This window comes from Odontesthes bonariensis, chromosome 2 (assembly GCF_027942865.1).
Source record: "Odontesthes bonariensis isolate fOdoBon6 chromosome 2, fOdoBon6.hap1, whole genome shotgun sequence".
NCBI classification, from domain to species: Eukaryota; Metazoa; Chordata; class Actinopteri; order Atheriniformes; family Atherinopsidae; genus Odontesthes; species Odontesthes bonariensis.
Window position 1 is genome coordinate 44,299,864 of NC_134507.1, and position 12,829 is coordinate 44,312,692.

A 12,829-nucleotide genomic window follows, 5' to 3' on the forward strand; every position below is an offset into this window, starting at 1 on the left:
GTTATGTTACCGAAGGTTACAAGAAGTGCTGGCATGTTTGTCTCAGCTATTTTGTTGCTGTGTCTTATGTCCTTATCAGACAATTAACATGAAAGATAATGTAGTTTATAAACATAATCCCAATTTCTTACACCTATCGACACTCTGCTCCGACACCATGCAGAGATGTTACCTGCATCTATATGTGTTTTCCATGAAGAGAATGTTGTGCAGTGAGATTTGTTTGTAACAACATAAAAATGTAAGCATTGTCTGCTGCTTGGAGCTGTCTAAAATGAATTGGTAGTGTAATTTTCTGAGGGCAATTTCATATAAAGGCGAGGATGGTGAAAATTAGGACATGAGAGATGGAATGAAATAACTGTGTTATCCTGGAAGAATCCTTCAGTTTGCTGAAACAAGTAGGAATGTGTTGGTCCAAACCATTATGGATATGAAGAGAGGTAAGCATCGCCTCTCATTACTTGTAATCTGCACCCTATTCAAGTCTTTTTGCTTGACACACTCCTCTGTTTACAATGGACCCTAGCGCTGAATGGCAGCTGAGCCTCAAAAGCATTAACAGACCCCTGCCAGAGCACCAGGCTGACTTCCAGCATAAGGCTCACCTGCATGCAAATATGAAGAAGGCGGTGGTGTTTCTGACCACAGCCAGTCGGACCGACTCGGGAACATTAATGTGGGCGTCAGAAGACAGAGCCGTGTTGATGTTTGGCTTTGCAGCAGTGCAGACCCAACCGCACCATCTTTTCACAGTTTTAGAATCACCTCCTCTGCTCATTTAAATTTCAGTTAGCAGTTGTGAATACCAAAGAAATGGCCAAATATTAAAGTAAAAAAAGTAAAGGGCTCACATTTTCCAGACACTCATATCCTGGAGAGAAAACACATGTAGCAGCACACACTGCTAACGTATATATTTGTTGTCACTGATGTGCTCTGCTTCACTGCACAACTTGACTGATTGCTTCTTCATACTGTAGATTTATCCATAGCATTATTTTATTTTATTTAATTTTATTATTTAATTTTATTCTATTTGCTTGTTTTTACTTTAATTGTTTTCATATCTTTAACTGTATGCTGCTGTAACAAAACAATTTCCCAAATTGGGATGAATAAAGTATCTATCTATCTATCTATCTATCTATCTATCTATCTATCTATCTATCTATCTATCTATCTATCTATCTATCTATCTATCTATCTATCTATCTCAGCATGCTGCCGCTTAAATGAACACAATTAGATCTGAAATTAATTCATGTAAATTAATTAACAGGCCCATTGTCCTCATGATACCATCTGTACCAGGCTGAGTGCAATTTAATGGTTTAATTTAAGTATAGTTTATCAGAACAATATCAGCTTGGTTGGGCTTTGAGGTCAACTGAAGATCTGTGCTGAGAAACTGCAAGGAGAAATATTGACAGTAATGTTTCCCTACCATTACCCATTAAAACTGCTGGGATTCTGGTTCTGGATGACCATTGTTACTGTCACCGTGTTGTTTCAATCAAACTTTTGTTGATTATTGCTCCTAGATTCCGCAAACACAAAATGAAGTAAATTATTTGCATATAAATATATATATATAACCACTGAATTTTTAGATGTCGAATTTTTTTACTCTGATTTTTGTTTTTAGAAATTGATTTTTTTTACACTGTTGGTTTTTCAAATTTAAAGTCTGATTTTGATGCTGTAAAAATTCAATATTAGAAATTCGTATTCAAAGTCTGATGGCACAGAAAAACTTCCATACAGAAAGCTCGTCTGAGAGGGTTCAGGCTGTGTTGGAGGATAAAGGAGCTCAGAGCAGAGATTCACTTTAAAGCTGCTCGGAACTGAATTAACTCTGTTTTTAAATCGATTAAATAAGTGAATTGCTGCACCTATTTCTTGTCTTTGTGCCAGTATACAAAGAAATGGGCTGTGACTATTTTTCCACTGTACTATACATCACAACATTAGATGATGAAGTGTCACAAGGTTTGAAATATGGCGAAGACGTGAATCTACTAAAAGCAGGCTCTGACTAAATGAATAAGAACCCTATGGCTGCTTTCTGCTCAGCATGTATTCAGCTCCACACTTTGTGAAAGAAGCAGATGTGTTTGCTCGTCTAAATCAGAAATCCCACAGCCTCTGTCAGCCCTGTCCCACACAACAGATGGCTTGTCAGCAACTAGCTTTGGTGCCACATCTGGGAAAGTTATCCCCCGTCTTCTCTGAGATATCCCTAAGCTCTCCCACATTTCCAAAACAACCTCAGACTAATGCTAGCAGTTTTGGCCTTGATAGAGAACTTGGTCAGAGAGAATCAACTCACCAGCACTACAATAACCAAAGAAGAATGCCATGAGCCACCAGAGTAGCCATAAATCTTAGATTTGTTTTATTGTTGGACCGGTTCATATTTAGCATATTTAGCAGTAGCATTTTGGCCTGCAGCCCTCACTAGGGCTATACATGACCTATAAAACATAGGGTTGCAAAGCCATGGAAAATCCCAGGTAAATTTCCAGAAACTTTCCACTGGAATTTAGTTTAGGAATTTTGGACATATTCCAAATTGGATCATTTACACATAATCAAAGACTTTCCATCAACATTAGTCGGTGTGAAATACCTCCACACTGGTGCATGTGTCATTTTTCTGTTGAATAAGACGACAAAATGTGTAAAAATAAAAGCACTAATGCAATGCACAGAGTTACACATACTTAGCTGAAGAAATGGAATGTTCTTCAAAATATTCTACAACTGATCTTTGTAATGCAATTGTGCTAGCTAGCTTACATTTAGCATATCTAGTTTACCAGTTAGCTAGCTACTGCATGAATACATTTTGTTGAAATAGTTGCTCGTTAAATTTGAACACAATAGATCAAATATATGCTTCATGAAATCATCAAAATGTATTTGACTTTCTGTAGTCTTTGGGCTCAAATGTGTGGCTACCATAGTCTGCGTCTGTGCTGTGGGTTAAAAAAGAATAGCTTTTGTCATTTAGAATTCTAGAAATCATCTGTGCATGTGACAGGAATGCACAGTGCATGTAGAAGGTGCAGCCTCACAGCCCTGCAGTAAGTAGTGTAAGTGGTGTCTCAACTGTGTTTCCATGAAATCTGATTGTTTTAGCCAAGATCATGTTACACTATAAATATAATAAAGAATGATCAATATAAAATAACATTATAAAGCTTAAAAATATCCTAGTTCATGCCTCTAGGAAATCTACTTTTTGCTTGAAAGAATTCAGAGAGAATTGACATAGCTACATCTGAAGCTCTTTGGTTTAATCCCATCTTTTAATGACATTTATAACGCCACATTTACACACCACTTATAATGGTGTGGACTGACTGTGTGGTGTATGGCAAAAAGATGAATTTTTGGTTTCAATGTCAATGTGGTTAAAGTCATTTCTTATCGTCACTGGGTTTGGAACTTTTGAGAAGAGCGAGATTTCTGCTCCCAGTGCTGAGTACTGCCATCAGTGCAAGGAAGTCCTGAGGGATGAGCCGGGCCCAGCCTGAGCCGGGCCCAGCCTGAACCGGGCCCAGCCTGAACCGGGCCCAGACTGAGCCGGGCCCAGCCTGAGCCGGGCCCAGCCTGAACCGGGCCCAGCCTGAACCGGGCCCAGCCTGAGCCGTGTCAGTTTTAACTTGTGTTATACACAACTAAGATTTCATCACACGGATGATAGTCAGCAAGACATGTTGTAATAAACGTGCTCATCATCATCTAAGTGAGTTACAACATGATAGATTATTTGAAAACTGCCTTGTTAATCAAGCCCTGACTACGGTCTTCACAGCATCAATCTTCTGAGGGATCTCTATAGCGTTCCCTTGCATGGTTCACTAAAGTTCTAAAGGGTTGAACAGGGACCTCCACATGCTCTCTGTCTTAGAAACAGATGCCACTTCTGGGCAGTCTCATAAGTATGTGGAACAGTCTGAGCTGCAGGCTGCTCTTAGTTGTGTTGGCTCTGTTGTTGGTCTTTAAGCTTTATTTTGCTGTGAGAAAGACAGAGTTCAAAGTAGACAAAGATCTACTTTGTGATGGAGTTCAACCTTATTGATAAAATAATGACGATTGTCCAGTGGAGCTGTTGTCACCTGTGCTTTGCTGTTTATGGTTTTTGGCGCTTCATCCTCTTTGTTATGAAATGTTGGCCCTCTTGGCTCTGGACATCTTGAGCAAACTTTCAACCAAGCAGCATACAACCAATTGTGTCGTGTCATCTCTGGGGCCTGCGTGTTGTTAACGTTTTGCATGTCTGTCCGTCTGCGTTTAAAAAATGGCCATCTGTGCGGGCCGAGTGTGCTGCAGATGAATACCTCCATGAGGATCTAAAACGGCTCAGAAGTGTAATAGCAAACATCTAAAAGAAAAGGAATCCCCTCTGGACTTTCATATTTACGATGTCATTCCTCTCTGCTCCACTCTTTAGGCTCTTTGCAGCCTGGATGAATCTCATCATGACTGTTTTCTTCCCTCATGTTGATTGATGTCTGTGTTTTGTCTGAGATGCTCCCCTGACTTTCTTGCCATATGTTTGACAGGACCAATCCAATCTGCCAGCAACATGTGCAAACTTACACAGAGACAGAAGTGAAGTCATAGAGGGAAGTGGCTTTTATCATTGTTGTTTCCAGGGCCCTGCTTCCCAGAGCCTTGTCAAAGTAATTCTCACGTTAGCGATTCATGCTGTTTGAAAAAGTGTCAGAAAAGAGACTCTACATATTTCTGACATTTTTTCTGGTATTTTTTATGAAGCAAATATCAATGCTGCCTGTCAGAAAGCATATTCACTGGTGGAAATGACAATTAAAACTTATCAAATGTATAAAAACTGATTTGTAACAAACCGATTGATTCTGTGAGCCGCTGGATTGTGTTGTACGTTCATTGTGCAGTTAGAAGCATCTGTTTTGACACGCATCATTTGACATCAGCGCCTGAACAGAAGCAGCTCTGTAAAGAAAGTTGATCTCAAACACCTCCTGAATGTCAGGGTTGGATGTGCAGCCACTGAAAACCAAAGCAAGTTGTTATTAAATGTGAAAGTTTACTTCCTTTTCACAAAAGTATACGAAAATGATATTATTAACTGAGGCCTGTTGTGTTTGACCACACCTATGACTCCTTTCTGTCCAATTAATCATTTCAAAGGGCTCTCAGACACTTTTTAGGAAGTTTGAAAATCTTACATTTTTGTTTCTAAATGAACTTTTCTTTTACCTAAACTGTTTTTTCCTCCAATTGAGGTTTAAAAAACATTCCTTGGGCTGCTTGGCTCTACTCCATGAGTCTGGCGTGCACAGCTGTCAGCCACAGACGGAGCACTGTGTGCAGGAGACAGGGGTTTGGACCCGACACAGAGATGCCGAATATCAGTGCACAGGAAACAGATACAGTACATCTGAGAGAATTAAAGGGAAAAGCTCATTAAAGGGATAAACAGAAGACATTATAGTAGGGGGGCGATTAGATAGGAGTGTCACTGTCAAAGTTTGTATCTTCAGTCATCTTTTCTTTCTATCAATTTGTATTGAGGGTTGACTTCCTGAGGGTGGGAAGAAGATGCTGAGGTCGGGGAAAGGCGTAGTTCAACTTGTCTCACTGGGCATATAAGAGCAGCTTCTTTCCAATCTTTAATGGCAAAGAATTTGTTCGAGCTTTTTGTCTTAATTGCTGAATTAAGGAAAAGGTTATATAAAAAGGAATCAGAAGAGGAAGGAAAAACCACCCCAGAAGCCGAAGTTGGCATATCCTGGTCGTCTGTTGTGAAATAAAGCTTAATATCCACCTCTCAGAGACTTCTGATGAAGAGTTGGACGACGTCCCAGGGTTTTGTTTGCTAACCTCTCCCACGTCTTTTCTTTCTTTTTACTCACATTTCAGAGGCGCCACTGGATTTAGGAGCAGTGGAGGGGGTGGAGGAAGAGATAGGCACGAGTAGTTTGAAGAAGCATACACATCCTTTGGTTTTTTTAAGACTTGTTTTTTAAGTTTTGACTGTAGCCATACCAGTTGATTGTGAATTGATTTGACTTCCAATGGATGAAACAATAACCAGACTTACTCTGTTCTCTTTCCCTCTCCTACTGGTTTGCACCACATTTTCAACGGCAGTGGGCAATCATACAGGAAGGATTAAGGTGGTCTTCACACCCACCATTTGCAAAATGACCTGCATAGGAAGCAGATGTCAAAACAACTGTGAGAAAGGAAATACCACCACCATCATCAGTGAGAATGGTCACACCACAGACACACTGACAGCACCCAACTTCAGAGTAGGTAAGTGATCTCCACTTGATTTTCTCCTCACACCTGAACACTATTTCCATCTTAGAGGCCCTGCTGCCGTAAAGGACCAGTCAGAGAGCAGCTTCAGGTCACCTGCTTTCTAAAAGTGGATGATGTTATGTTTCTGCATTTAGCAGATGCTTTTATGCAAAGCGCCTTACAAATGAGGATATAGCATTACAGCTAACGTCAAAGCTAACGTAGAAGGAACCCACGGGTCAGACTGTCAGAGGTCTTGTGTTTGGCTTTCCTCACACAGGAAGTGTATTCATCCAGCAGCAAACTTTAAAGTGCGTCACAGTCAATCTTTTCTTCTTTAGCTTTTGTTAAATTGGTCTTGTTTCATGGTTCTTGGTCTTTATTTTCTCTTTTTCCAGCTTTGTTTTTGATAGTTTTGCTTTCTGCTCTCCTCACACACCTGCCCCTAGTTTCTTATTCCAACACCTGAATCACTTTGGTCATTACTTGCCTCATTATATATACTTTTGGTTTCCCTTTGTTCTGTGCCAGATCCTCGTCTTAGTTTCCATTTTGTGGCTACTTTCCATGTCCGACGTGGCTTTGTTTTTGTCATGTTTAGCTTTCTGCACTCTTTTGTTTCACTGGTAAAAGTTTCTTTTCTTCTAACACCTGCCTCCTGAGTTTGTCTGAATGTTGGTACTTTTCTTCTTAATCTTCATCTAGTTTATAAATGCAAATCAGAATGCATGATTTATTCTTATTTACTTTTACTTAGTCTTGATTAATTTAGGGTTAGTAATGAGGTTGGGGGAAATAAGAGGATGTTATATCAAACAGTTGCAGTCAACATTTTATTTTAATCTTGATTTTGTACAAAAACTTGGATCTGTGGAAGTGTTTGCTGATCAAAGATGAACAGAGATTAAGTGGGTTTAGAAAATGGATGGATAGATATTTGTTTGAATATATAAGAAAATAAAACTGTGAAAGAGATAAAAGAAGCCTGATGTCAACCCGGTCCACTTCTCTGGGCTCGGAGGCATCTGGGATGGAGCGTCAACGGTGGAAACGTGTGCTGTGGTCAGAGCCATCAGTGTTCCAGATCTTTGTTGGAAGAAATGGAGCAAAGAGCCAAAGGAGCATCCAGCCTGCTGTCAGCAGCGAAGCTCATTTCCACTTCTGGGATGGCAGCATTAATGTAAATGTAGCCCCTTACAAACAATCCTTACGATGTACCAAAGTGCTTTACAGCAGGTAATAATTAAAGAGAATAATAAGTAAAAACAAATAAAAACAATTAAAGAACAGTGAAAGCAATAAAATACAACAAAATCGAATAAGATAAAATAAGAAAAAAGTGTCATCATACTACTGGCTATTAAAAGCCATCCTAAATAAGTAGGTTTTTAGCCCAGATGTGAAGAGGCCCAGGTCAGAAATAAGACGCAGCTGGACGGGGGGCTTATTCCAGAGCCTGGGGGCAGCTTTGGGAAAAGGCTCGCTCACCCCAGGCCCACATAAAGAGCATTGCAATAGTCTAACCTTGAACTTATTAGGGCATGGATGGCTTTCTCAAGGTCTTCTCTCCGGGTCGGGAATGAGATCCTTCCCCAAGTGGAGGAGTTCAAGTATCTCGGGGTCTTGTTCACGAGTGAGGGACGAATGGAGCAGGAGATTGACAGACGGATCGGTGCGGCGTCTGCAGTGATGCGGGCTCTGCACCGGCCCGTCGTGGTGAAGGAGCTGAGCCAGAAGGCCAAGCTCTCAATTTACCGGTCAATCTATGTTCCTATCCTCACCTATGGTCACGAGCTGTGGGTAGTGACCGAAAGAACGAGATCGTGAATACAAGCGGCCGAAATGAGTTTCCTCCGCAGGGTGTCTGGGCTCTCCCTTAGAGATAGGGTGAGAAGCTCGGTCATCCGGGAGGGGCTCAGAGTAGAACCGCTGCTCCTCCGCATCGAGAGGAGTCAGATGAGGTGGCTCGGGCATCTGGTTAGGATGCCTCCTGGACGCCTCCCTGGTGAGGTGTTCCGGGCCCGTCCCACTGGGAGGAGGCCCCGGGGAAGACCCAGGACACGTTGGAGAGACTATGTTTCTCGGCTGGCCTGGGAACGCCTCGGGGTCCCCCCAGAAGAGCTGGAGGAAGTGGCCGGGGACAGGGACGTCTGGGTTTCTCTGCTCAAGCTGCTGCCCCCGCGACCCGATCCCCGGAGAAGTGGAAGATGATGGATGGATGGGTGGATGGTGACGACTTAAAAACATTTTTAACTAATGCAGAAAAGCAACATGTGCTGCCATCAGGACCACATCTTTTCCAGGGACGTCCGTGCACTGTTCAAGCAGACCATGGAAAAGCACGTTCTGCACACGTTCTGCACACGTTCTGCACACGTTCTGCACACGTTCTGCACACGTTCTGCACACGTTCCAAAGGCCCGGCTGCAGTAGAGAACGTGTGGAGAATTTCTAAACAATTCGGATCCTATGCTGTTGTACTCTTTTAAGATGTTTTTGGAGGAAGAGGGGAACCAAAGAACACCTGGGACTCTTCATCAATGCTCAGAACGCCTTTAAAGTGTTGTGAGAAGGAATAGGCAATATAACAAAGGGCTAAAAGCTTTTCTGTTCCAGCGTCTTTTTCAAAGATGTCGCAGGCCTGAAATGAAAGAATGGAAAATGAAACAAATGAAATGAAGAAATTTCTTGAGTATATACTGTCTGCGATAAAATAAAAGTCAAACTAACACTTGGTGTCATTGTGTTTGTTCCAACTTTTCTGCATTTGAGATTGAAGATAAATCTGATTGAGACAGTGAATTTATCCAGCTGATTTCAGAGAGTGAGGTTTTAAGGCGAGACACGGCGGGCAAAAACAGGGATTTTTCATGCAGCGGTCAATTTTTAGATTTTGGGCCAGTCTACTCCTTCAATATGTGTTCTTTCAACCTGCTATAAAGAAAACGTTGAAAACATAAATTAAAATGTTTATTTCATCACATTTTGTTTACTCGTGGCAGTGCGTTTCGCCCAAATTTACCAAAATGAATTCCCCAATTTAAATCTTTAAATGCCGTTTTCTCAAACTCATTTTTTTGTATTTTTCCAGTATCAATATCTCAGCCTATGGAGCACCTACTAACACCAAACTTTCCAGTTATACACTTAGCAGTATTCTGAAGATATTTACTGAAGGATTTGTTGATAAATCATTCCTGGCCTCATTTATGTGACATTATAATAAAAAAATATGGCAAAAGTTGATGTTTTTTAGGCTATGGGCAGTATATTTTGATTTCCTAGGAAATGAAAGCAGATATCCTGAAATCCCTCTGTAATTTTCTTTTCATTTTGTGTTTAAACAAAATGAAAAAAGAATTTTGCACCTGGCTTTATCATATGTTCAGATCTAGCTTCCGGAAATATATGCAAATGTGCGCATATTTAATGAGATAATGCCTAATTTGCATAATTAAACGGACAAATTTCTAAAACTTGTAATACATTTTTTTTTTCATACTTGTATAAGTAACCAACTGAGGAAGTTTCATGGTGATATCTATTATTTTAAAATATTACCCTATTCACCTGTAGTGTCTCGCCTTAACTCGTGCATTTGCTGGGCTCAATGCTTGTTGATCAATCATCCTGAAGCATGGCATACAGCTGTTGGAGTGCTCTTTGGTATTTTTAGGATTTTTGAAAACAGCAAACATGAAACACAAAAATACAGTAAAGAGCCATGGACTGCAAAGCTAAAAGCATTATGAAGCTAAAAATCCTATTTGTGTATCTGGTGTAAATAAATCTCATGGTGTCGAGATGGTTCAGCTGACTGTGTACTGCAGATTAGATTCAGGGTATCATGTTTCTGGAGTTGGTTGATATGTTGCACAGACGGAGCATATTGTGTCTCAGCCTGCCTCAGAACGTAGCAGGAGTAGATGAGGTCCCTGACACATGCAGAAGCACGGAGAGGAACAAGTAGCATTCCTGTCTGACTCAGCTCAACACCATAACCCCAACCCTCACACGAGCTCTAAGAGCTAACTCTGGGTGACCTGGGGGCAGTTCTCTTTTTACTTTTATGGAATGAAATCATTCTCATGTTTGAAGACCCCTCATAGCACTCCGCCCATCTGCCTATAACAGCGTCAGCTCTTCTGGGCGAGCTTCCACAAGCTTTAGGAGTGTTTATGGGAGTTTCTGACCATTCTTCCAGAAGCTCATCTGTGAGGTCAGACTCTGATGTTGGTTGAGAAAGGAGAAAGTACTGTTCTCCTGGCAACCGCCAAACCCAGACTCCTCCATCATGTTGGAACACCTGAATTTGATTATGTGGATGGGTGAGAGAATACCTTTGGCAACATAGTGTATGTGACTCAGATCGGATTTTTTTCATGACAGTGTAAACAGCACAAGTCACATGGAATCTGATATTTTCAGTTCCGATCGAGGCCACAGGACTGAAATCACACTGCAGGTCTTAATGGTCTCAGTATGATTGAAATGCCACCTCCATCAGACTCCAGTGTGAACAGTCTGTGGCCCTGAAGTGACCCGCAGGAGCGGAAGAGATGTGAAATCACACGCTGCACGCTGCATTTACAGAAGGAAATATGGAAGCTGCACATGTCAGCATGTGTCTATCAACTCTGGAGCAGACAAAATTCTGACCAAGTGCTTGTTTCATCCATTCTTTACATTTGATCTTGCTGCGTCCCGCCCCCTCTGGTGCAGAATTGAGATGTGTGTCTCACTTCAGTGACGTGAAGCTGAGATGAAATGCGACCGTTCAGCCAGGCTGTCCTGGTCGTGGGGTGTGATCAGATGGCCTCCTGCGATGGGGTTTCCTGACCTGGCTCCTCTGTATTCAGCCACACGTTTCTAAGTTTATTTTATTTATATGTATATTATTATTATTTTTAATATGTGTGTGCATGTGTCTCTGTGTGTGTGTACATATGTCTGTTTGTGTGTATGTGCTGGGGTGGGGCAGGGTGGGGTGGGGATGGGGGCTCCTTTTAAACATGTATAGCACTTTGTGCTACATTTTAATGTATGAAAAGTGCTTTATAAATAAAGTTTGATTTGATTTGATTTATAACTCCCAGAGTGTCACTTTAAGACTACAGCAACATCAATATTTCAAGCTCTGTCATGGCTAGAACTTTTTATTCTATCAGAAGTAGCTTTGCAGGAAAAGCGCATTTATTTAATTTCTTATTCATCTTATGTGCTCACTAATAACAAATATCAGACGGCTTAAGTCAAGTTAAAAACATAGTGCAGAATATAGAAGATAGATATCTCCTCTTTGCTGTTAAAACATGGTTAGAATTATAAACAGTGAAATAAGTCAAATTTGTAAAGGTAACAAAAATGTAACAAAACAAAAAAATCTGAATGAATCAAAAATCGAGAACATATGACAAATATCTGGATATATTACATTTTTTTGGTATTTCCTGAATAAAGATGACATATTTTTAGATGTATTTTAGACCGCTGTGATGGATGCAGATTGTTCAGAAGGTGTGGCCATCACATAGCAACATGCTGCTGTTGACACTTTTACCCTCAGAGTGCAGTGCAGAAACAAAGCTTGTCTCGTGTACCTGCCCAGACTTGCTTCATGCCTCCCCTGCCTTTGAGCTTTTCTTCCTTTCCTTAGTCGGAACTATCATACAGCCCCAAGGAAGGTGTTTCATTGACAGATTGTTTTGTGTTATGCCGATTGAGTCTAAGTGTGTGTAGCACAGACGTCTTCACAGAAAAGGAAGGAGGGAACAACAATTTGAGCTGATCTTACTTCTAACTTTTATATTTCAGTATGTTTACATGCTAATTAGCAAGCATGATAGCATTTAGTCAATGTCTTTGTCCTGCTACACAGAATTACAGCGTCCCAGAACTGAAAGCATGGTGGTGTATCATGTGTATCATGGTATACTGAGGACAGCTGAAATCTGCAGACAGTACTCAGTTCATTGCTATGAAAGCAGCTCGCTGGCACATTGGCTGAAAAATGTTTGCTAAATTGTGCATATTTGGGCCCAGACAGTGTGTGAGAACTAGTATTTTTTCTCCAGTGTTTGAGCATGCTTCAGACAGTCCACACTGAAACTGAGTTTGATCTTTCACCTCTCAAGTAAATTATTCATTTATGACTAAGTTATGTCCTTAAAATAATATTCACTCAAACGTGCTGCCTTGGGTAGGAGCACAGCTGCTTCTGCTACAAACCCAATCCCATCCATGCATTTCTATCCTGGCTTCATGGCTTCAGGTTGGTGGGAGGCTGGTGCCTGTCCCAGCAGCGATGGGTGAGAGCATGGCTCCCTTAACCTCCATACCATTTCTTTCTCTTTACTTCAGTGTTGTCAGTCTTTTTATCAACTGCGTCTTTAGTAACTAAGGGAAAGTGCATATATTTTCGTCACAATTTATCACACTAGTCTACAACCTGTTTTTCACTTTTCTTAAAATCAAGACTTCCAGTATGTTTGACAATCGGTTATATTCTCATGACTTTATGTACATA

The 12,829-nt window shown here is 40.9% G+C and overlaps 1 protein-coding gene across 5 annotated transcripts in view; it reads left to right on the forward strand.

The window, feature by feature from the left end:
* ltbp1 (latent transforming growth factor beta binding protein 1) overlaps positions 1-12,829 on the forward strand; it is a 173,155-nt gene that overhangs the window by 63,022 nt on the left and 97,304 nt on the right. For all 5 annotated transcript variants that reach the window (XM_075482115.1, XM_075482119.1, XM_075482118.1 and 2 more), the window contains exon 5: positions 6,148-6,315. In XM_075482115.1, coding sequence (XP_075338230.1) covers positions 6,148-6,315 — 168 coding nt within the window. The remainder of the gene's footprint in view (positions 1-6,147; positions 6,316-12,829) is intronic.